General features: G+C 44.6%; 1 protein-coding gene across 1 annotated transcript in view; it reads right to left on the bottom strand.

Annotated features, from left to right (window-relative positions):
- The window catches only part of CDC42BPB (CDC42 binding protein kinase beta), a 145,534-nt gene that overhangs the window by 64,183 nt on the left and 56,480 nt on the right, over window positions 1-24,871 (bottom strand). The window contains exons 19-36 of the mRNA XM_083166071.1: window positions 24,394-24,444; window positions 21,853-22,001; window positions 21,099-21,187; window positions 20,938-21,011; window positions 17,898-17,990; window positions 16,170-16,244; window positions 15,502-15,607; window positions 15,079-15,215; window positions 11,597-11,736; window positions 9,265-9,346; window positions 7,579-7,798; window positions 7,321-7,383; window positions 5,820-6,416; window positions 2,889-2,986; window positions 2,540-2,624; window positions 1,673-1,793; window positions 1,399-1,516; window positions 4-49 (exon numbers count right to left, since the gene is read on the bottom strand). Coding sequence (XP_083022197.1) covers window positions 4-49; window positions 1,399-1,516; window positions 1,673-1,793; window positions 2,540-2,624; window positions 2,889-2,986; window positions 5,820-6,416; window positions 7,321-7,383; window positions 7,579-7,798; window positions 9,265-9,346; window positions 11,597-11,736; window positions 15,079-15,215; window positions 15,502-15,607; window positions 16,170-16,244; window positions 17,898-17,990; window positions 20,938-21,011; window positions 21,099-21,187; window positions 21,853-22,001; window positions 24,394-24,444 — 2,344 coding nt within the window. The remainder of the gene's footprint in view (window positions 1-3; window positions 50-1,398; window positions 1,517-1,672; window positions 1,794-2,539; window positions 2,625-2,888; window positions 2,987-5,819; window positions 6,417-7,320; window positions 7,384-7,578; window positions 7,799-9,264; window positions 9,347-11,596; window positions 11,737-15,078; window positions 15,216-15,501; window positions 15,608-16,169; window positions 16,245-17,897; window positions 17,991-20,937; window positions 21,012-21,098; window positions 21,188-21,852; window positions 22,002-24,393; window positions 24,445-24,871) is intronic.

The following is a 24,871-nucleotide window of genomic DNA, read 5'->3' as shown; positions in this document are numbered from 1 at the left end:
GACGCGTTCTCTCCCGAGGATTCTCCTCTTGGGATGACGGCAAGACGCTCTGCGTGCGGGAACACAACAGTTCAGCATTACTTTTAACGGTTCTCATTTAAATGTTACTATGTGTATAAAACAATGTCTATAATTTTAAGACTAATTTGCAAATGCCCCAAAATACTTTAACTCGTTTTGTGGGAGAGAGAACCCGGCACGTCCATTATTTTAAAAAGGTTTAAAAACTCTGTTGTAGGCAGAGTTACCACAACCAGGTGACCTCATCAGGTGGTCCCTAACATCCCCAAGGCTACAGGACTCCCCGCTGGGCCGGCACAGCCCAACCACCCCAAGGTGTCATACTAGAGCAAAGTAGCAGTTTACCTTTGTAAAGTTGTTAGATGAATAATAAACAGCCGCTCAGTGCGAATAGTGTTACATCAGTGATGAGTAGTAATTAGAATGTTAACAAGTGAGCAGTTTAGGTGCAACAAAGGGTTAGATTTAAGTGTTACAGTAATGATGCACGAAACAGTCCAACCACAATAATGTTCCTAGTGTTTAGTTTGCACCTGCATTTTCTGCATTGCCAATAGCAAACAGATTCTAGTTGACATTTTGGTTGCTATGGGAAACATTTTTTGATAAAAGGTCACTATGTTTTAATATAGAGCTAGCCACCTCGCCAGACATACACAGTAAAACTAATACAAGCTCCTGTTAAGGAAGATAGGCATTTAATTGAGTACGATGACATCATAAAGCAGCATTGCATGCATAGTGTACATTGTATACAGACTGCAATGTATGGATACTGCACCAACAGACAAGGCATGCAGCAGCAGGAACACAAGGGAACCCCAGCAACATACCAAAAACAACTTTAACCTACGTGACCGACTGACCAGACATATAGCCTAAACTGCTGCGCAGATTGTAGTATTGCTGCTTCACTAAACAACTCACCCGTTCCGCTACTTACGATGTTACTAAAAATAATGCGGAATAAATAAATCACATCCGCGTGCAAAACTAGCAAGTAGTAGTAGCGATTAGGGTTAGCTCGGTGCAGCCGCGGCTGCTGATAATTTTGTTTTACCCTTGGTAGAGAGGTAGATGAGGAAGAAGAGGAGGAGAAGGAAGAGCAGGAGGAAGGCCGCAAGCTGGGCTCGTTCTGAAGAAAGAGGTTGGCCGAGACCGAGCTCATGTGATAGACGTGCTGGAAATTTGCAGGAGGCGAGACCAGAAGAGAGGGTGGTAGGGGGGGGAACTCAATTTGCAGGAGGCGAGACCAGAAGAGAGGGTGGTAGGGGGGGGAACTCGCTCTGTTACATTTACGGGAAAGAAGAAAGAACATTTCATAGCGCTGAGCATCTAGAACCGTGCGGTGGGCTACGTCCATCATGGTCATCTTACCAGTGGGAGGTCCATGAGCACTTGCATGCCGTCACCTGGGCCCATGTGTGCCACGTGGTTAAAGTTGGTCGGGTTGGAGATCATCTTTGACCGTAGTTCAGGATCTCTGAGCATTTCCCTGCAACAGAGAGAAGTTCCAGCTCAGGACGATGAAGCAAAGGAATTACATTAAAAACCAGCAAAAAACAATACCAACATTATCTTAATCAGCTTAATAAATAACATCAATATAGAAATACCATGATACAAAAAGAACCGGGGCCTAGGTAACTACCTCCGTTGCTGCAATCTCTCCTCCTCCGGGACTTTGAACACAAATCTCCTTTTACTTCTGGTTCTAACCATTTGTTTTTTGCTGTTATCAGACGTCTCCGGTACGGCGAGTATAGGCCCTTCTGCAACAGACAGCAACATAACAGTGAGCGCGGGAAACCTTAACTAACCTACTAAACCTTACCGCCCATACACAATAGGCTGTATAAACTTGTCCCAAGGAACCGCACATGGAAGACTTGCTTACATGCATATCACAAGGGAAGCCTGGGCAGGAGGCTACAGAGGAACCACCGTTACACAGGTTGCATAGTGCGCAGCCAGTGGGGCAGATTTTCATTTTGAAGGACAAAATGATAGATGTATTACTACAATACCTGTACACCTACATCACATCAGTATACTGTACATATGGATGGATGGCAGTCAGAAGACAGACAGAGGCCCAGGGGGGCTGGGTACTCTCTAATCCCCCTTACCGGACGCCTAACCCAACACCGCTGAACCCCCTCTTTTGCGCCTCTCCTGTCCTGACACTTAACCCATATCCTCCCCATATGTGCCTAATCCCCTTTTTAGTGTCTAACCTTAACTTTCCACACAGCATAACCCTTCCCCACCACCCGCCAGATGTCCTACCTCTAACCTCTCGCCTGGTGGTCAGAAGAATTTGGCCAGTAATTAAAGCCTACATACGTATATTACTAGTACATCAGGGAAATGTCAGAATGAAACCCAATTTTAAAACAAAGGGTTTCACGTATAATCTCTGGCCTGTCAGTGATGCACTGAGTTCGTGAACAGGCAGGTTGGATACTCCCCGCTAATTCCAAACCCGACCGAGGAACTTCTGCAGAACCCAACAGACCTGAATAAGTGCTCTTCAGATATAGAAGGCGAGGTGGCTCGGAGTTCAGCAAATTCAGGGTACCTTCTACGTTTAATGGCTTGATCTGTCAAAGGAAGACGCAATGTATTATTAACATATTTATCTAGCCAGAAAACGCCTTTGCACTTTGCGATATGGAGACGGGATATTAAAAAACATCGTTATGAGGGGGTTTGCCCACAGGCTGTATAGTAACAGGAATTTATTGCATATTACATGTTCCGCAGACCGTGTATTACTCCAGCCACATTGCATGGTATAATAGAATATAAACAATGCACAGAATTTACTAGCAGGCCATGTTACAGAGTAGCGCTGCGTAACTCACCTTTCTTAGTCCAACGGTCTGCACCCAATCCATGGAGTGGACGTCAAACACATCGATTCCATACTCGCTGTAAACGGTTACATAGGAGGAGCTACAACCTGTAAGAAACAGGTTAGGATTCAGCATTCTCATAGAATTCCAATATTTAATCCAACATCTGATTAAACCCTATGTGAAAACACCTATATCATTTTATATTAACATTCTGAATAAATACAGTTGTTTTACCATTGTGCATTATTTCTGGTGAAAGTATAAAAGCGCACTACTTTTTCTTCATCTCTATTTTCTGGGCCTCTATAGAAGTGCTGCTATACCCATAGCGCAGAAAAATATCCGTGCCCCCACCCCCCCCCCCCCCCCCCCTTCAGCATAATTAAAAAAGTCTTGGTGCTACATAGAACCATTTGTGATGTAACTCAATGGGGCAGATGTACTAAGCCTTAACAAGAGATAAATGCAAGGGTGATAAGGAGAGATAAACGCCCAGCCAATCACCTGCTAACTGACTTTTTTCAAACACAGGCTGTAGCATGGCAGTTAGCAGGTGATTGGCTGAGCGTTTATCTCTCCTCATCACCCTTGCATTTATCTCTTGTTAAGGCTTAGTACATCTGCCCCAATGTGTATAATAAAACATGTTTTGTTTAATTAATGACACAATCAGCTGTTGCGTTTTTCGAACAGACGACAGGAGCTGAAGATGGCAGTTAGGAGATGATTGGTTGAAGCACCATTTATTGTACGCAATAAGTGATCATTCACAAGTGTTTATCACAGGGCGATAAATGACACTTATGTGCTAAAAGGTGTCATAAACTTGCTCGATTTAGGGCCAGATGTACTAATCTTGAAAAGTGATAAACCAGCCAATCAGCTCCTACCTGTCGTTTTTTCAAACACAGCCTGTAACATGACTGATAAACCTCCATCCAATCAGCTCCTACCTCTCTCTATGGGCCAGATGTACTAAGCTTGAAAAGTGATAAAATGGAGAGCGGGAGCTGTAAAGACAGATTGGAGGTACGAGCAGATAGGGGGCTGGGGTGAAGAATTTTGTAGGCTAAAAACTGTCAAAGCTAAAAGTGAAAGTACATTGCAGAAGCTGTCACTAGGAGGGAATTTAACTAGTGTATTGTACCAACTTTGAGGTGTGTATTTCCAAACCAAGGTTTCTAATATTGGTCATAAAACACAGTTTAGTCCTAAACATTGGTTTGGGAGCATCAATCATTCCCAATGTTTTCAGAAAACCACCTACAACACCCTATACAAGGCATCTGAACACCGTGGAGGCAAATCATTTCTATAACCACACCCATCACTCCAGACGAGGTGATATTCAAATATTAATTCCAGCAGTAGCGTCTTTAGCATTGGTTGTGCCCACATTGACTGGGTATAACAATGTCAAAGAGGCTACATCTGTCTAAACTATTGAGAGCGACAAGAAATATTTGAGAAAAGCTCGTGCGTTTCTGCTTAACACCTCAGTGAGTGGCCACATGCAACAATTGGAGTCGAACAGCTAAACTCGTGTATCACAGTCAGACACTTAACACATGTGCAGTTTCCTCCTTTGTTGGGAGCGTAGTAATTCTAAATAAAGCCATTTGGAATTGGTAATTTACACCGCTATAACTGAGCTATGTAGTATTTTGGCTGCACACAGCAATATTTTATAAAGGCTTCCTATGCAGGATCACATACTGTAGCTCTATGCATTAAGGGTCCGTGGAATATGAGAACATATCTCCTGAACGTACTGGAGTCAAATAAAATTAGGCCTGTCCGCACCCAACCTCTCAATATATCAGAAATCCTAAAAACAGAGCTATATATATATATATATATATATATATATATATATATATATATATATATATATATATATATATATATATATATATATATATATATATATATATATATATATATATATATATATATATATATATATATATATATATATATATGCTCTAAGTGTCTGGAAGAATTGCGGCACTCAAAGGGTCTTGTAAATAAAGTATTCTTTCTGTATTTAGATCAAATTGCAGACATCATACAAGTCAAATACTTTACAAGCATAGATTAGTGCCCCGACGTTTCATTGCCGTTATAGGCATTTTTATCAAGGACCTATGTTTAAAAGATAAACGCAAACGCGTCGGGGCACTAACCTATGCTTGTAAAGTATTTGACTTATATGATGTCTGCAACTTGATCTAAATACAGAAAGAAAACTTTATTTACAAGACCCTTTGAGTGCGCGGACTTAGTGAAATAACTTGGAAACGTTGGGGGACACCTTTTGTGATTAAAAGTTATTTCACTAAGTCCGCCGAGTGCCGCCTCTGTTCCAAGCTGTCACCTATCCATGCCCCTGGGAGGGCACCAGCGGCAGTTGACGACTTTAAGGACGAGTGCCGGACTGACATTATATATATATATATATATATATATATAAACACTTTCCCTGATAAGGAATCATTGGGCCCTACTCGAGAGCTTGCTATAGTCCCTTAAAGGGTTTTTTTTTTTTTTTGTGTGTGTGCGCCACTACATTTCACCATATATAATCTACAGCAATAAAAGGAAGTAATTTGTCATTTTGGGGACACAACTACATTTGCATTGGCAGACATAGGACAACAGTTAATTGATTGCTGCATCATCAAACGGATTTGCAATAATTAGTGAAAGTAGTGTCAAGGAAATGTGGCTCAACTCCATTGCACTGAAAAAGGGCTAAGTGCTATTAAAACTTACTTCGTTATAATATAAAAATGCTAATTTAGACACAAGTCCTAATCAATCATAAGGAGGAAGCATGTGTAGTGTCATTTTCTCAAAGTCAAAAACAGATCATTTCCTGGAAAAGCAAAAAAATAATTGTAATAGACCCAAAGCACTGAAACGGGCGATACATACTGCAGGTTACAGGGGTTGCTGGCCACATGAGTTCCTGTAAGCGCGTCCTTCGACCTTGCGGGTCCACGTACACTCCCATCTGACTGAAGCAAAGCAGATATTCGGCACTACCAAGATCCACGGCGCACAGAGCATCAACGGGCTGCTGGGACAGGAAGGCCAGGGAGGGGTCATTGGGATTCACAAGATTTATCACCTGTCCGTCTCCGTGGATGTTTAATAAGCAGAACCCCGATTGGTAGCCGACGCAGAGCTTGTCCTTAAACACGGCCATCCACTGCACGTTTCCTGGGGCCAAGATTTCGTTAAACTTTTTATGGAATGGTTTAGTTCTCTGGATTTCATAGCAAAGGATCTGACGTTTGACTGCCACAAACAAACAAGTGGAGGACGATTTCTTCAGGGCCCCCGTGGTGATGAACTGGCAGCCCTTGGACTCGGGGAGTTTGATGTCGAAGCTGCCCTCTGAGCCATCTAGAGAGGACCAGGGGAAAAGGTGGACGTGGTGGTTTCGCCCGCACACTATGACCACAATCTTCTCCTTCGGGGCCAGTTCAATCTGATAAACTTTCTTACAATCTGCTGCCCGGACGATCACTGCAATGACCAAAACACGGCGTTAGTAGGTGAGCTTACACTCAAATAGGAATTTCGCCATCCCTCCCTCGTGTACACATTCATCTGCTCTGGAAGACATTGACAGATCCCCTTTTGGCCTGTCCACTGGATGGAACTATTCATAATCCTCGCCTCCTTTTCCCACAGACTTTATCAGAAACCCAACTGAGATGCCTCTTGAAAAAGAAGATATTTGGACCACAAATTTTCATTGGTGTCGAGTCCGACACTGTGGTGATTAGATCGCCAAGTGTGGAACAAGGGTAGTTGGATCAATCTCCAACAGCTTTTGACCTACATAGATCAATCTTTATCTAGAACCTGTTAAGCAAGAAATACATACAGATGTGTTACGTGCATCTATCCGCTATGCGATGCAAGTTACGTTATTCATAACACGTGAGTGACTTTGCAGCGCTGGGCATCTTGGCGTGTGACTTTTACCATTAAAATGCATAATTCACAATACAGTCAATAAACACACAAGCAGCTTCTGCTGAATAAAATGATATGCTGAGACATACAGAATGTAGGCATGCTGCATAAGAAACAGAAGGCTTCCAGGAGAACACGAATATAAAATGTTGTCTGCAGCAGTCAAGCAACGAATATAGAAATGCTGCATATCATTTTAATCAGCAGAAGCTGGATGTGTGTCCTTTTCATTGAATAAGACGCATTTTAATAAAATAAATAAATCACAAAAAAAAGCTGCATGCGGCACGCCATGACTCAAAAGGCAGTTTAATGTATGTGGACAAATCTGTAGGCCAAACCCTGTACAACCTATCTTGGAACACCTCTATTACAGAGACACAGTAACATTAAGGCAGGTAAGCGACTAGGAATATTTCCTATTTATGCCATAAATAAGAAAACTTACCGTCTCTAGTCACCTCTATCACATACAGCCCCTCTTCTGTCCCAACAGCTATTCGGTCACGATCTACAAATAATGTAAAACCAATTAATACCAATAACAGGTACACTACAATCGTTGGTGCACAGATGGAAGAATGAGTATTCCACCATCTTTTTTCTAAAGCCCAACAATAGCAAGGACCTATTATTAACAATGGGGGCAAAGTCCCACTTCCATCTAATACCACGTATTGGACTGTAACACAAGGCTATGCCATACCTATTACAGCTGCCGCCACAATGGTTTTGATGAGGGGTAGAGTGCTGTCATATGCTTCCTGCGGGCAGTGCACCATCTCGTTCCTCAGATTGTTCTTCTGTAAGATGGCCTGCAGGCCTTCCAGGATGCCCACCCATTTCCTCTTCTCCGTCTCATTCTCAGTCAGGATGAGCAGAGAAGTTGTGGTTTTGAAAGGAGCACCTAGAAAAGATGCTGTCACCTGCACAGCCAAGATGCTAAGTATTATAAGGATGGAACATGCAAAAAACTAAAAATCACTCTACACTGGAAACGCATCTCCCAGCCCAATGAACATGACGTAGGTCACTTGTTTAGCGGCGGGTTTATGTGATAAAGTGTAAGGTTATAACGCGCCAGCCTCTGCCATGTTACAGGCTGGGTTTGAACAAGTTAGGAGCGGATTGGCTGCTGCGTTATCCCCGCCCACTTTATCATTTCACCGGGTTTAGTAAATCTATCCCAGAATTCCTTGTGTGCTGTAACCAACGTCCAATACTAACATTGCTACCTTACAAGCGCCATCATGCCAATACCATATTGGAATCCTATATTGAATACCGCCGGATGTCTGCAATGTTGGCAGCATGTGATTGGCAGAATACCTTTGCTAACCTATCATTGCTGAACGCTTGTCCCCAAACAACGTCATTCCGATACAGTTCTCTGCATCGGACGTTGCATCAAAAGTATGAACTAAAAAAAAAAAAAAAGTTTAACCTTTTTTTGGTGCCTATGTCTACATAAGTCAACGTGGACATCAAAATACACGCACGGTGCATCGCTACGCTCGCCATGCTTGGGCCCCTATTATAATTAACACTGTGCACACTTGGATGGTAAAGTATGAACCAAGTCGATCAAAAGCAAAATAACATGAAAAACTTGAGTCGACTTTGTGACTGTCGATTACGTCTCAAAAGTTAGACGCCAGCGTTGGATCGACTGTTACCATCAATCTAGATGCTGTCGATTTACTTTAGGCGTTTAACTAGACGCGTTCGATCAAGAGTGGTAGACCGCGTGACTGTCGATCTAGATGCCGTTGATCGGATATAGTGTGTAGACAGGGCAATAAATATTTCCCTGCCCATTATTTCCCAGGAAAACGTTGGTCAGATGTTAGAACATTGATGACTGTGGAAAGTCACCGGCATACCGTAAAAGCATGCCCTTTAAAAGTCAATGGCCGATTGGGAACTGAGGACAATGGGACATACTGAGCTTACTCCCACCCCTATGTGATGAGATCTTTACAATTTTTCTTCTGTCATCATTCAGGCGTAAAAGGGACATTTAAAAAAAGAAAAAAAAAAAGTATGATGATTAGATTATGGCTATGGGGCATAGACCCAAACCGATTTAGTATATTAATGGCTAGAAATGCCACCCGCATTGCACAATGAATCCTCCCAGGCTACGTTCGGAATATATAACAATGCAATAATCTGGTCCAGCGCCTGGCGTACCCACATCTTAGTTAGTCAGAGCTGGCAGCGATAAGCGTATGAATCAACACAGAAAGCAGAAGATCCTGACGGAAACATGAAAGGCGCACCTCTCTCCACAGCTTTCATGTCCACCCAACCCCCCAGATCGAAAGTAATTACTGATACACACTGTGTGAGGTTTCACACGATCATGACACAATCTCACATTAAAACGTACCCGAAATATGCAGGGCACATCTTTACGGGTGGCGTGTATCACATCCGATGCCAAAACCGAGCTGACGGAAAACTCTTCATCTCTGAAGGAAAGAAACAGGAAATGAATCACAGAGATTAGGACACAGCAGCTAGTGGACTACTAAGGCTGGGTATCCCCTAGCCCAGTGGTAGCCAACCCTAGCCCTCGAGAGCTACCAACCGTTCACATTTTCCAGACAACCTAGCTGCTGCACAGCTGCACTCATTAATCACTGACACATTTTAAAAGATCCACAGATGGAGCTAATTAGCTCACTTGTGATTCTGTGAGGAGACCTGCAAAACATGCACTGTTGGTAGCTCTCGAGGACTAGGGTTGGCTACCCCAGTCCTAGCCCAATGGTTCTCAAACTGTGGGTCCTGACCCCAAAGTGGGTCGCGACCATATCTGCAAGGGTGCGCGACTCCATGTTGTTGACCATCAGGTTGAAGACTTCTCTAATCTCTCATCCAAGTAGTTTGAAAAATCAGTGGAATTATCTGTTACTTCAGACTCCTCCCATCATTAGGTGCCTCCACAATGCTTCCATGTATGTGCTGTCTGCTGACCACACGTGTGTGACCATTCTGTGGTAACTTGCTGGGGTCCCGTAATAATTTTTATTGTCTTGACGGGGTCCCAGAGCAAAATATTTTGAGGACCGCTGCCCTAGCCAATATATTGCAAGCCCTTCAACGGGTGTGTGCCAGCGATATATGTCTGAATGACGTCATTCAGGAATATCGCGGCAGCTGACGGACCGTATATATGCAGATAGATCGGCTTATCGTGCTGTGCGTGTGGGTGGTCAACCGACCGTTCGTACACATGCTCCACAAGTGGGCGTGTACATGCGAATGCCCACCCAGTTGTAAGGTCAAGCATGACACAACTAGCTGATGATCAGCAATGCACTTTCCAATCATCAGCTAGGTCAGCGGATTGGCCTATTGGTCATCCTAATGTGTACCAAGCATTAGAGTTGCATGTATAGAATTCTACATGCTAGTAAAAAGGGTACTTGTGTAGTTTCATGGCGCCACTTACGTAGTCATCGTAGTGTCCCTGTCAGCATCAGCATCCTGTCCCTGTCAGCATCAGCATCGTGTCCCCGCAGCCAGCTTGTGTCTGTGACGTACAGTTCGTGGCTAACCGGAGCTTACGCAGTTAGCATAGTCAGTTAGCGTTGCGCAGTTAGCGCAGTGAGTCAGTGTTGTGTCAGCGCTTACTACATTGTGTGGAAACCATTGACCATTTTAACCCTACCTGACATGACAGGTGTGAATGTGTTCCTGAAACACCCCCACTATCCACGTCAGCCCAAATCTTGGTGAGCACAGCGAGCTCCACGAGGGGGCGCAGAACGCATAATCCCGACCCGTTCATACCCCCACTATCTACGTTGGTGTGGATTTGATCTTATTAAGTAGCTCGCGGGGACAGTACAGTGACTGCACAGGGCTGCTGCGGGGACACTACACTGGGCTGCCATTCGCCTACACTGACATCATAGCGTAACGTAGCGCCGTGAAACTACACAAGTACCTAAAAAAGTATCAGGCCTGACTATAATCATAACCAACAAGGCTAACACAATGTTTGAGATGAATGCTACAGTTAACAGGAATATTAGAGTTAAAAAACAAAACAAAAACACCCAGGGACTATATTGTGCTATATACCTGCAATCAATAAATGCGTGCACCCATCACCTACAGGTGGCACTGCAGACAAATCCCTGACATCAGAGTTAGGGAAGCCAATCCCAATGCATTTTTTCAATCCCAGAATTCGGGATTAAGAAATGCTCAACCCTGGGATTCCAGGGATTGGCTTCCCTAATAAAAAAAATAAAAAAAAAAACCTTGGCCGCCCCACATATTTACTTACATTGGCGGGTGTGGCTGGGCGGTGCTGTAGTTATGGTACGGTAAACAGCGAGGTGGGCAGTGCAGGCTGCACAGCGTCACCTCTGACCTCATCACACCACACAGCTGGGGGACAGGAGTAGCCGGGCAGTGTCTGAGCGGGTGCTCACACGCTGCCTGGCATTAGACTGTGCATGCGCAGTCTAATCCCCAAAAGGCCAGGGTTTGTAACTCCAATCCCAAGATTGAAATCCTGGCAATTTTGGGGCCAAATCCCGGGATCGGATTGGCCACCCTAATCACTGTGTGTCAGAGGCTGTGAATGAGATTATAGGCTGTGTTCTAAACAGTGTATAGGGAACTGGTGAAAGCTTTATATGGACAATAAATCAGCGGCTACTGTAAGAGGATCATACCCAGAACAAGTGGAGACAAACACAAACCTGAGATCCACGACCTGGCTGGCTACAACTCCAGGCTGGGTGGACTTCCCTTCTGGAACATCGTACAGGAAGAGCTTGCAATCACATACCACGGCGTAAGCCCTCTGCCACCCCTTCTTCACTCCTGTGGGTTTCGGGATCTGTTGGGACAATGCGAGTGACCTTTATTATTTTCTGACAATTTAAAAAACAGAGAGTTTGTACTTAACGTAAATCTTTTTCTCCTTCATCCACTAGGTGTCACTGGAGCGTAGACAGTGGGGAATAGAAGGGCGACCACAGGGAGCATGGGCACTATTTATTTAAATCAGTGTGGCTGACTCCTCCCCTTCTACGACAGTCTTTAGATTGTGTGGGAAGTAGAAGGGGAGGAGTCAGCCACACTGATTTAAATAGTGTCCATGCTCCCTGTGGTCGCCCTTCTATTCCCCACTGTCTACGCTCCAGTGACACCTAGTGGATGAAGGAGAAATACAGCTTCTCTTTTGTCTTCCAGGAGGATCGAAAAGTCATGTGTAAAAGCTCCACCCTGGGTTGAGCAACTCTGGATTTCAACCCTGGTCACAACCATGGTTGAACATGGCTCTGATCAAGGTCCCGTTCACACTATGGAGGAGGCAGAGATGTCCGCTCCAAATGCTGCCTCCTCCTTTACGTTCTACCCTTGTTTGCCTGGGCTTCTGCACACAATCCAAAAACTAGGAATTTACACAGTAAGCTTCAATGGGGCGAGGACTCATACAACAGATTCTCCCTGTACAGTGCTGCATACAATGATGGAGATATAGAACTATTAATAATCTGTACACTTGTTGGAGGAGCGGTCTTCTATTTCTGCAGCGTCACACACAGAGATAACTCTTGGTCTAATGTCATTTTATTAAAAGCTACAGTGCGGTGAAGCCGATGAAATATTGAGAAATATTCCGGATAATCACATTACAGCGAGATTCTTTGGCGCAGAGACATAATCCTCCCTTATCTGCACAGAACAAATAGTACTGGCAGCCTCAACATTTATTAAGAAATCTGTACAGAGATTACATTTCTGGAGAAAAATGCTTTATATTTCCCCATTACACCACCTTTATAAAGACAGGTATCTGGCTGCTGACCTAGACATTTTGGGGTATTCAATGCCGAGCTCACCATCCGAGTATTCATCTCCCTCCCCTTCACTCACCGTTTCTACCTCGCCGGTTCCATTTGACGAGGTGGGAACAGCGAGTGTGGCCATCAAAACAGCAGGACTCGCTACAAAATGCAGTGGAAGCTGCATTTGCAGCGAACCTCACCGTTTAAGGCGATCTTCGCAGTCATCCCACTGCGATGATTTCTCCCTTATGTTATTATTATAATTTTATTTATTATACCACTTTCACATCGCCGACACGTTTTAAAAACCGGTATTTAAAACGGTAATTAAAACGGGTCAGAGCCTTAACATTGCTGCAGATTACCGTTTTAAATACCGGTTTATACCCCTTTCACACCGCACTTTTAAAACGGTAAATTGCCGTTTTTTTTTCCCTTTTTTTTTTTTTTTTTAAGCTAAATACAATTGGGGGTTGTATGTGCTGATTCCCAACAAACTGCGGCAGTGCACCCAGATACCCAGCAAACTGCGGCAGTGCACCCAGATCCCCAGCAAACTGCGGCAGCGCACCCAGATCCCCAGCAGCCTGCTGCAGCGCACGGAAACCCCGTGATCCCTAGCAACCTCACGAATTTTGCTTGAGCAAAATCTTATGTTCGGTGTCTGGAGTCTCTGTGTTGAGAGAGGGAAGGGGAAACCATCTGGGAACGCGTCGTGTGATGAGAGACCGCAATGTGTCACTCACTCTGCAGGGCCGGATTTTGGGGTCAGCCTGCCCCTAGGCACCACACTCCCCCCCCCCCCCATTCCCCGGAGTACCTGGCCAGTTTATCCACGGCATTCAGTCAAGTCGCACAGTGTGTCCACCTGGCTGTTCAGCTTGTCCACCTGTTCCCGCAGCCGCCAGTCCTCACCTTGCACATCAATGACGGAACTCCTCCATCTCCGCCTGTAATCCTCCTGGCGGAGGCTCCTGCAGCTAGTGGCGGGCCACATCGACATCTCAGCACCAGCGTACATGCGGCTGAAGTGTCCGGGAGGGAGAGTGCATGCCGGCACAGGGAGCGCCCATGGAGGGAGCACTAGCAGCGCCCGCAGCATATAGTACCGCCGGCACCTGTATAAGCAGGAGCCTCGCCCTCACAGGTCACTAGCTACGGGTCTCTGCGGGCAGCCACGGGCAGCGACACTTCCAGGTACATGGGGGACGGGTTTTTTTTTTTTTTCCCTTTTTAAAACGTTTAAGCCTGCACTGTGATGTACACATTCACATTGCACAAAAAACGGCAAGGAACCGTGTAGGACTCTGCTTTTTACACGGTTCGAAATGCCAGTTAACTTTAAACGGTAAATCGGCTGTGGTGCATTCACAGTGCAGGCTTAAACGTTTTAAAAAGGGAAAAAAACGGCAATTTACCGTTTTAAAAGTGCGATGTGAAAGGGGTATTAGGCGCAACAAGTGTTTCGCAGTGCCGTACAAAGGAACAATACAGAGAGACAAAAGTTGGCATAACATAGAATAAATAACAAAAATAGAGTACAAATAAAGAGCGCCACAGTTCAATACACATTACAGCTTAAATATAAGTAGTGAGGACTCAATCAACATACAACTAGGGGCTTGAGGCCAATGATGGAGATGAGTATGCGGACGAAGATGGTCACTGAGTGTTTGAGCATAGGAGAGCTGTGAGTGAAATTTGAAGAGAAGAGGTCTTTGACAACAGGAGGGGAGAGGGCCCTGCTCAGAGGAGCTTACAATCTAGTAGGAAGGGGAGACAGATTACAGGAGGTGCAAGCAAGTGGGTGGTGGCTAGATAGCAGGATGTAAACAGGCAAGGGGTCGGAGAACCAGCTGGTTTATGCAGCGGAAGGGTACGCTTTGATGAATAGGTGAGTTTTCAGTCCCCGACCTTGCAAAGTTTCAAACGGGCAGAGTCTAATGGAGCGAGGGAGTGCGTTCCACTGAAGGGGTGCAGCACGGGCAAAGTCCTGTACTCTAGTGTGGGAAGCAGTTGAATACAACGAGGGGGTTTGACAGCGAGGAATGCTTGTTTTCGTTGAGGAAAAGCCAGCCGCACCGTACAAACCCCCTCGCCGGCCCGCATTGAATACCGCCCATTGCTGACCTACCATCCAATGTGTCGACACCACATGGTCAAAAACTTTTTTGGGGATATTTTTCATTGCCTGAAGTTTTCCATCAACTTACACTCTGATCTAGAGCAGTAATGTCCACATGCTCTGGTATTGACATTTACACCAACTAAACGTGAAAAACCCATGTCGACATTTTCCCACTGTCGATATCATGGCGTCAACCTAAAATAGCATACCCGTAAAGACGAAGCAAACCAAACAGACAGCATCTGTTTCCTTAACTTACCCGTACATAGCCCTTGTAGGCCGTCCCAATGCCGCGCTGTACATCCACGCCGAGAGGCCTCTTAGACTGTTCGGCTGGTATCGGACAAACTTGCGGTGAGCTGTCCTTACACGCCACGTGACAAGCAAACGGACACACTACAGAGAACACACAAGAGATGACTTTCTAAGCATTCATTGCATAACAAAGTAACACGTATGCATGGAAAAACTAAATCTGGTTTGCATGTAATACATTACAAAGTATCGATGTCTCTCTTAGTGCACATAGATTTCCTGCTGGCCCAGTTACCATGGTGCAACGTTAAGCAATGTTTTATTACAGGCGCTTTATATAAATAAATGCAAAAGGGAATAAGTTTACGGTTGATCATTATGCTTCTAACCGACTATTGGTTCTCATCTACTGCATACAGACACAAACCTTCGCAGGCGTAGCCTTGCCGCACTATTCCGACCATGAGCGACGTGCAGTGGGAGCACTGGGTGGGGCTGGCGAAAGACTTTATGGCAAGCTGGTGAGCTTTGGGCTGGAGAAAGAAAAATACATTTCTGGTCATTTGCATATTTATGGGAACAACATCTGCCAATCAACTCAGAAAGCAGTGACATCACTAGAGCGCTCACTGACTTACATGGGCCAGAGAAATAATCGGTTTAGGCCTAGTTAAAAAAAAGAAAGATCACCTCCACTGGGTCCCTAACAAAGTGCCTCTAAAACCCTGTACACACTGGGTGATAAAATGAGCGATATCGCTAATTTTGGCCCTTCTAAGCGAAATTGCTCATTTTAAATCGCCCAATCTGTACATGGCCGGTGGCCGATGGGCACTACCGCTGATCGTGAATGACCCGCTCTGATGTCTGTGGATGGAGCGTATCACTATCAAGGACAGTGGGCCCCACTGTTGGTCATCGGCAAGTGTGTATGAACACCAGATCGCCCAGTGAGTGCGCACCTTAAGAAGCACCCGTCTCCTACTGAGCAGATGATCTGCGGTGTTATAATTACTGGATCAGCCCACTACACAGCTACAATCATTGTGGGTACGTGGCATGTATGGCTATAAGGAGATTATTACGTCCATTTACCTTTGGAATAGTGATAGAGATTGGTGTAAAAGTGGGAGGAGCGGGCGGCGTCCGTGTTTGCGATCGCGCAGTCTCCTAATGTAAAGAAAACCAAAAATACATTTGAAACATAATCAAGCTCATTGGAATACGATAAAAAGTGTACAGCTACAATAAAAGAACTGGCCAGATTTAGGGAAAAAGCAGTGATTAACCCCTTCAGTGGTGATTTTTTTTTGTTTAGGGAGCACTCCCCACTGGACGAGTTTTTTGGGGGGAGCGCTCCCTAAAAACCCCCCACCACTGTCTCTCCAGGGGCCGGGCAGCGCCGCTGAGCACTATATCAGTAGCTGCCCAGTCCTGCCCCTAGATGTGTGCAGTGTGATGTTAACAAACTACGCCGTACAAAGCTTAGGGGGGGGGGGGGGGGGGGGGGAGGGAGGCGGGGCCGGGCAGCGGCTGAAGCTCAGCAGCACTGCACAGCGCAGACAGTGGTAATCCCAAGAATTTCCTGGCCTTGCCAGTCTGGGCACTGGAACACAGCCCTGAACATTCTCGGGAGTACCACTGAAGGGGTTAAGAAGTATACATTCGTACAGTGAAATTGTAGCTGGGCTGCTTAAAATGCTTTTAATTAGACTTTATTTTGCTATAAAGTTTATGAAATGGAAACTTGTAGGACTATAAAAAATACTTTAAAGCATGGACAGAAACATGTAAAGGAGACAATACAGCTTCATTAAGACACATTGGGCCTTATTCTAGTTCACTCTTAGAGGCAAATTCCTTCTCAAATGGACAAAACCATGTGCACTGCAGGTGGGGCAGATGTAACATGTGCAGAGAGAATTAGATTTAGGTGGGGTTTTTCTTCAAACTGAGATCTATATTGCAGTGTAAAAATAAAGCAGTCAGTATTTTCCCTGCACAGAAACAAAATATCTCACCCAAATCTAATTCTATCTGCACCTGTTACATCTGCCCCCCTGCAGTGCACATGGTTTTGTCCATCTGAGAAGGAATTTGCCTCTAAGAGTGAACTAGAACAAGGCCCATTGTATGAAGCAGTGATCAAGGAGAAGTGAGCCGGAATTGAAGTAGCCCATGGCAACCAATCAGCTGCTCTGCATAATTTTATATTATGCAAATTATAGATTACTTCAGTGCTGATTGGTTGCCATGTGCCATATCTCCTATGGATCCCTTATCACTGCTTCATACATCCACCCCATTGTTACTAACAGGATAGATGCCGTACCATTGACCTGGTAAGTGGAGTGAGATCTTTCAGAATATGGTAGTGTACAGCAAGCAACATCTGAAAAACGTTCTTAAATCACCGCTATCAATATAGAACACATTTAAACCCCCTGCAGAGCACATGAGAATATAGTTTTTCATGACTCCTTCATGATTTCTGCAGCTTATTCCACCAAAGAACATTTGTGTAACATGCTGTCAGTAGGCCAAGATTATTTCTCGAGTACGATTACTGAAATATCCTTTTAATCGGCGACACATATGCACTGCACAGTGTCCAATGCAGGAAAAGTTATCCTGAATTTAGCCTTGTTTAAATCGACCACAGAATCTTCATAATTCATGTCCCCCCCTGAACAGAGCGATATTATAGCAACACCCAGCTAGGGACTACAGGTGGAGTAGACGGGATTGTCTGCGCCGGCAAGAGACTGAATCTCGGTCAGTCACTGGAATATTGCACACTTAAAATCAGGAACACATTCGCACCTCAGGCTGCTGCTCCTGGGCGGACGGAGCTGAAAGTGCTGGGGAGATTTCCAGTTTGGGAGTAGGGAGTTCTTGATCACTTATGATGCTGGCCTGAAAAACAGTCAAAAAACAAGCCATATAAAAGTGCTGTAAAATCGGGTACGGGGATTATACTGTGTTCTATGCCACCTACGCACTGATAAACACACCACCTACCGTCAGATCTAAGCATAGTAGAGGTCATAACAGAGGTCACCAAGGAGATATAAGGTCACAGAACAGGGCTGTAAGTATGGGATACATTAGTCCTAGGAATACATGAGCACTGGTTTAAGGGGACATTGTCGTTAGGTTGACACTATGAAGGTCGACACGTGTAATAGATCGACATGGCTAAGGTTAACAGGTTTGTACGGTCGACAAGCATAATACAACAGAAAAGCTCAACATGGTTTTTTTTATTTTTTTGGAGTGACTTGTGCTGACAGTTGGTACTTGTCCATGTCGACTTGCGTCGAGATTAAGGACAAAAAAAGTCAAAAACTCATGTCGACCGTCCTTTTGTATATCTAATGCTTGTGTCAACCTTCCAACACCGTCGATCTATTTAATGTGTTAACCTAATCGAAGTCTACCTCATGACCTTACCCGGTTTAACCCTTCGTTGCATGATTTTGATTTTTAAAAAATATTTTCATGCTTCTTGTGTATTGTACTGACAAATGTAATTAAAAAAATTCAACGGGCAAAAAATAAAAGATTTATTTAGAATAAATGCTCTGTGGCAAATTTTATACACCGTGTAATGGTATACCTATATACCTCATGTATAATAAATATATATATATATATATATATATATATATATATATATATATTTAGAAAACCAACAGATTCCGGCACTCACTGTAGCTCCCTTGTTTTGTGCTCCGGTGCCCTCCTGTGACAGATTGTCACTTTATGTAATGGATACAGGATCGAGGCGGCACTCCAAAGGCTTGTTGCAAAGTCAAACAATCTTTATTGAAAAATGTGACACCCTTTTTTCAATAAAGATTGTTTGACTTTGCAACAAGCCTTTGGAGTGCCGCCTCGATCCTGTATCCATTATATATATATATATATATATATATATATATATATATATATATATATATATATAGCAAATTTGCAACAGTAAGCAATGAAGGGTTAAGGGTACAGAAATTAAACCATTTTAGTTATAATGTAATAATGTTCTGATAAAATTCCATTTATGTTCACTCATTTTTCAGTCTTCTCTCACACCTTTGCAGAGCCTATTTTGGCGTTTTTTTGTACTAGTCACATTCCAATATTATCCGAAATTTTATTTTGGCAGTACCCACACAATTCGTGTATTTTGAATTGTCCAAAAACAACATTGGTTTGCTTACTTCTACTAATAAATTAAATAAAATGATTTTATGAACCAGGACATACACACCGGAGAAACACTTGCTGCTTTAGCACATCAAATGCGTTTTGAAATAAATGCGATGCGATCTAGTCCAAAATGCACAGTGGTATCGCAATCAACAATAAATCAATAAAATAAGTTATGCTCCCTGAGCATTTAAATTGTTAACAAGTATCTAATTGATGTAATGGACTTTAAAGCAGCGATACCAAACAGAATTCTATTTAAAAAAACATTCGCTTCTAAAATTGAATATTTTTTATAGCTATCGTCCAACAAATCTCCATTTCAAAGTCTGGAGGGATGGCAAATATGGCTGCGTGTCAGACCTTCAGGTGTAATATTTAGGAAGTCCCTGTGAGCTCTGGGTGCAATTTAAAAATCGGACTGTGTCATGACCAGAGGGGCATTCAAGTGCCTCTCTGCTCACTAAATGATCTGCCTATGACTACTACGGTAGCTGCATAATACTGCGCCAAACTCAATGGCAGCATGAAACAAACAAAAATTATTTTTAAGTAAAAAAAGAAAAAACAAACATTCATAATATTGTTTTGTTTTTGGAATTGCTGCTTTAAGATAGCTTAATGCCTAGGTATCATATAATGTTAATGAGACATGAAAGAGAAAACGATCAATCTGGGGATTAGTGAGCAATGGCCTGTTTTCATTATCGTTGGTATAGAGAAGGTTAAATGTAGTGTAAAAGGTCAGCTACAGTAGGTTACAGACTTTTAGGACGACCACGGGTGGAAAGTTGTGAGCGCACTTACGTCTTCCCAGAAGGCTAGAAGTGAGGACGTGGACGAGGTAGACATTGGCTCCTTTACCGCAGGGAATATGCAGGACAAAACATAAGTACTTAGCACCCACAGATGCCAGAAAATGGGGTAACAGACACATCCAGTGCAGCTACTACAGCAGGGATCTGGGACTTGTTGAATGGATCAGGCCCCAAATAGTAGAAAGCATTTGGGGTAGGAATGGGCAGGTTCTACTACAAGACAACTAACACTGTACAGGCATCTAAGGCCGAATCAGGTGGAGAAAAGGACAGCACTAAATGTAGCCTATTAACAAACACTGAAATGGTGCACATATAAGCCGCAATATCAGGGGGGCAAGTGCAGAGACAGTAATACAGGTCAGGGAGCCTGAGTGAAGGGACAGTAATAATACATGTCAAGGGGTGGCTATAGAGAGACTATAATACATGTCAGGGGGCGGGGCCGGTGCAGTTATACATGTCAGGGAGCAGGTGCTGAGACTATAATACATGTTATAGGGGTGGGGCAGGACACGTGCAGAGACAATAATAAATGCTATAGGGATGGGTGCAGAGACAGTAATACGTGTCAGAGGGGCATGGCCAGTGCAGAGAAATTAATACGTGTCAGAGGGGCGGGGCCAGTGCAGATACAGTAATACGTGTCAGAGGGGCATGGCCAGTGCAGAGACATTAATACGTGGCAGAGGGGCGGGGCCAGTGCAGATACAGCAATATGTGTCAGAGTGGCGGGGCCAGTGCAGATACAGCAATACGTGTCAGAGGGGCGGGGCCAGTGCAGAGACAGTAATGCATAGGGACCAGCTGGTGACCCATTACAGAGATACACTCACCCTCAGGTCATGCGGCAGGGGAGAGGTATTAAAGTACTCAAAAATTGACTCCTGGAAGTCCGGAAGCTTAAGCCCTGAAAACAAGCAGAACACAGAATGAGAGGTTAGTACATGTGTCTTCCAGGCTATAGATAAGGATCCTCATCACCAGATGTACTGACCACTGTCATCCTTGTCCTTCAGTTTCTTCTGTAAGCTTTCCATTTCCTCCTGCAGTTCCGTGTTCCTAGCCTCCGCCTCCTTCAGCTTACTGCAATACAGAGAGATCATCAGCAAGGATCATTACATAGTACGCAAGCATGAAGCACACTACACGCATGAGGAAGGTAGCAAGGAGACGCGCCGCAATGTGCTTCCTAGGCAAGGAGACGCGCCGCAATGTGCTTCCTAGGCAAGGAGACGCGCCGCAATGTGCTTCCTAGGCAAGGAGACGCACCGCAATGTGCTTCCTAGGCAAGGAGACGCACCGCAATGTGCTTCCTAGGCAAGGAGACGCGCCGCAATGTGCTTCCTAGGCAAGGAGACGCGCCGCAATGTGCTTCCTAGGCAAGGAGACGCGCCACAATGTGCTTCCTAGGCAAGGAGACGCGCCGCAATGTGCTTCCTAGGCAAGGAGACGCGCCGCAATGTGCTTCCTAGGCAAGGAGACGCGCCGCAATGTGCTTCCTAGGCAAGGAGACGCACCGCAATGTGCTTCCTAGGCAAGGAGACGCGCCGCTATGTGCTTCCTAGGCAACGAGACGCACCACAATGTGCTTCCTAGGCACATTACACGCACGAGAAAGGCAGCAGAGACGCACCTCAAGGTACAATGAAGAGCATGCTTGCAATAAAAAAGGAGATCTGTCTGTCATGGCGTGCTGCAATTCATTATTAGGATGACCATTAAAAAAAAGCAATATAAAGTATATTTACGTCTCAAACGAAATATTAGCATCTTTCGCCTTCCTCAGCTCCTCCTGCACTACATGTTTGGCTCGCAGTTCGGCATCCAGGGCAGATTGCAGCTCCAGCCGCGCCGACATGTCCAGTTTCTGGCTGCGGCGGACCTTCCACAGCGGGTCCTGCAAGTAGCGAGTGAGTGTTTAGTGCGCACTCTCCCTGGAGATCAGTGCGTAGCATGAGCTGCACAAACTGTTTGACAAGAGAATATATCCTGTGGGGATACCAGACGCATAAAGGAGGCCACAACTAAAGAAGTGTACGTGGTGGGCAGCGTAGAGGGTGGCGTCTACAGGAACTCGGATTTAAGTGGTGTATGTTATGTGGTTACGTGTGCATAGTGAGCAATGGATATTTAGCAGTGTGGTCTCATTTACTAAGACTTGGAGAGTGGTAAAGTGGACAGAGATTAGCTCCTAAATGTCATTTTTCAAACAATCTAATATGGCATCTGATACGCTTAGTAAATAGACACCACAGTACAAGCCAATTAGCTCCTATCATTTGTCAAATAGTCTGGAACATGGCAGTAAGGAGCTGATTAGTCTGCTGTTACTTCACCTCTGTCAACTCTTGAGGCTATATTCCCCAAAAACTGGTGGTTAGCTGCAAATATTAAGTGCCCCCCCGTATGTTTGACCAAAGGTCCCCAGCATATCCCTCTAGTTCTACCAGCAGCCGACAGATGTTGCCCAATTTATCGATATCCGGACACAAAGCATTCAGGATATTTGGTGGTAGCCCATGGGCTACACAGTGCATTACTGGACAGCAGAGGGTCCCCTCAGAACCCTACCTGGAAATGGCCACTGTGCAGTGTGGACTGGCGGACCGTGTATGCACAGAACCCCCAGGCAGAGCACAACGCTCAGGATAAATTCTCTTTTCAACAGAACAGATTTAAAGACTGATTTAGGATTGCAGAATGTATAGAGATATTTCAGAATGAAATGCAGACACAATATCACTTACCGCAGACACCAGACATAGAGACTTAAGCAGTAGCTATATAGAGGGTGAGATGTAGCAAGCCTTGGACAATGATAATGGCGATGCCGCCTAAAGTAACCAATCAGCTTCTGTTGTTTCATAGGGCCGTGTTCAAATGATTCTGCACAGGCAGCCGCAAGAGGGCACCCAACAGAACTACTCAAGCTACGTTCAGGCGCTTTTGGCTTGCTCTCCTGTGTTGGCGAGTGAAACGCCACTGCAAGCGCTCAAAAAGCCATTTTTGCATCACGCCTATTGGTTTGGTCGGCTTACGGCGCTACACGCGGCTAAAGTCGACCTTAATAAGCGCAATAAAAACAGTCATTTGAAAATCGCCCCGCTAACTCCTGTTAATTTAGACAGGACATCGGGTGCGATTAAACATTTTCATACAGCCCACAGACTGTGCTAGATAGATGACAAAACCTAATTGGTTGCTTTGTCCAAGGCTTGAAATCTCCCCCAAAGACACCGTTCACCAATAAATTGCATGACAGGCACCAGGAAATATTAAACACAGAACTCTGCTACCCAGCAGCGGGCTGGATGCAATTAGCAAGGGGCTTAACGAGAGGTAGGAACACAATCATCTATTCGGCTGCTCCCAGAAAAACCGGCAAACTATTTTCAGGCAGATCGGACGCCCATGATATTAAAGCAATTGTATCTAGTACAAATGCCCTCACGCCACCCACATCATTTTTAAAGACCAACCGTGTGACCGGATGTCACTTTTTTGGAATGGACTGATCTGATTGCTCTGCAGGGCTACACAAATTGGTGTGAGCGTTCTCCGCGTTACCTATAAAGCAAACGTTCTCCTCACCAGGATCATTTTTCATACTGGTGATCGCAAATACATCACCTAATACAAGTTGCCATTTACTTAATTTTGAAAATTGCCACCAACAAGGTACATTTAGGTCCCATCCATGGAAGTATTTTGCCCACTTGTCGAATATATTTTTGGATTGGTCCTCAGAATCACCTCGCACATCTAAAGTCAGAGACCTAAAACTAAACCTATGCATCCTGACCACTATCTGCCACCAACTTTGTGCAGGCAACAGATGCTCTTAACAAATTCAACCAGTTAAATTGATAGGCACTAAAAAAAATTAAAACTGGTTCTATGACCCAATCATTTTCTCAGACCGGAGGTGCAATCGGAAAGCACCATCACCTGGCGCTACAGGACAGTAAGTGGGCATGGCGATTATAGTACATTCAGACTGAGGTTTCCAGCCGTCACTAAGGGCACAGGAGGTGGACTGGGAATGGTGGCACAACTACAGCATGGACAGATAACTTTGTACAGGATAAACGTAAAATAAAAAAATACAAATGATCTTATCAGCACCTTCTGTATGAAGTCATTAGCATTTTAGAACTGGAATCAGACAATGAGGTTATCCAGCAGTTTAGAAAGTTTACATTTTCAGAAAGGGTCCCACCACCAAAATGACCAGGCGACCGGAGAGTATCGCAGCAGTGTCTGCTCAGGGGACACCTCATGTAACTCACCAGCCTATCTGAACTGTAAGGGGCCAGTCCTTGCTGAAAGGGCATTTCATGCTAAAGCAACAAGCAGAACACAACATCTGTTATCAGAAATGAAATGGACAAACATTACATATCACCGATCTAGGCTTCCCCTTTTCAGGACAGGTTTTCCAAAGGGAGTACATGGCTATCTCGCTAGTCTTTTTGTGCGTCCATCTCTGAATCGGACCCTCATCTGTGGCTTTCCTTCTGCCTCCATTCCCCTAATCACATCATGTCACTGCTCCCGTCACATGCAGCCCTGTCCTCACTGACTCGTCACTCATATCCTGATATACTCCCACTATATAACTTTTAGTCTGTGGCTACCTGCTGCCTCCATTCCCCTCCTCACATCGTGTCACTGCCCCTGTCAGGTGTCCTCACTGATATACTAACATAGGTGGAGAGGTCACTACCACCTACCAAGCTCAGCTTATCTCCTGCTGATGCGACAAAG

The sequence above is a fragment of the Crinia signifera genome, chromosome 12 (assembly GCF_055691185.1).
Source record: "Crinia signifera chromosome 12, ASM5569118v1, whole genome shotgun sequence".
Classification (NCBI taxonomy): Eukaryota; Metazoa; Chordata; class Amphibia; order Anura; family Myobatrachidae; genus Crinia; species Crinia signifera.
Note: the sequence above shows the minus strand (reverse complement) of the source record. Positions and strands in the feature narration are given on the sequence as shown.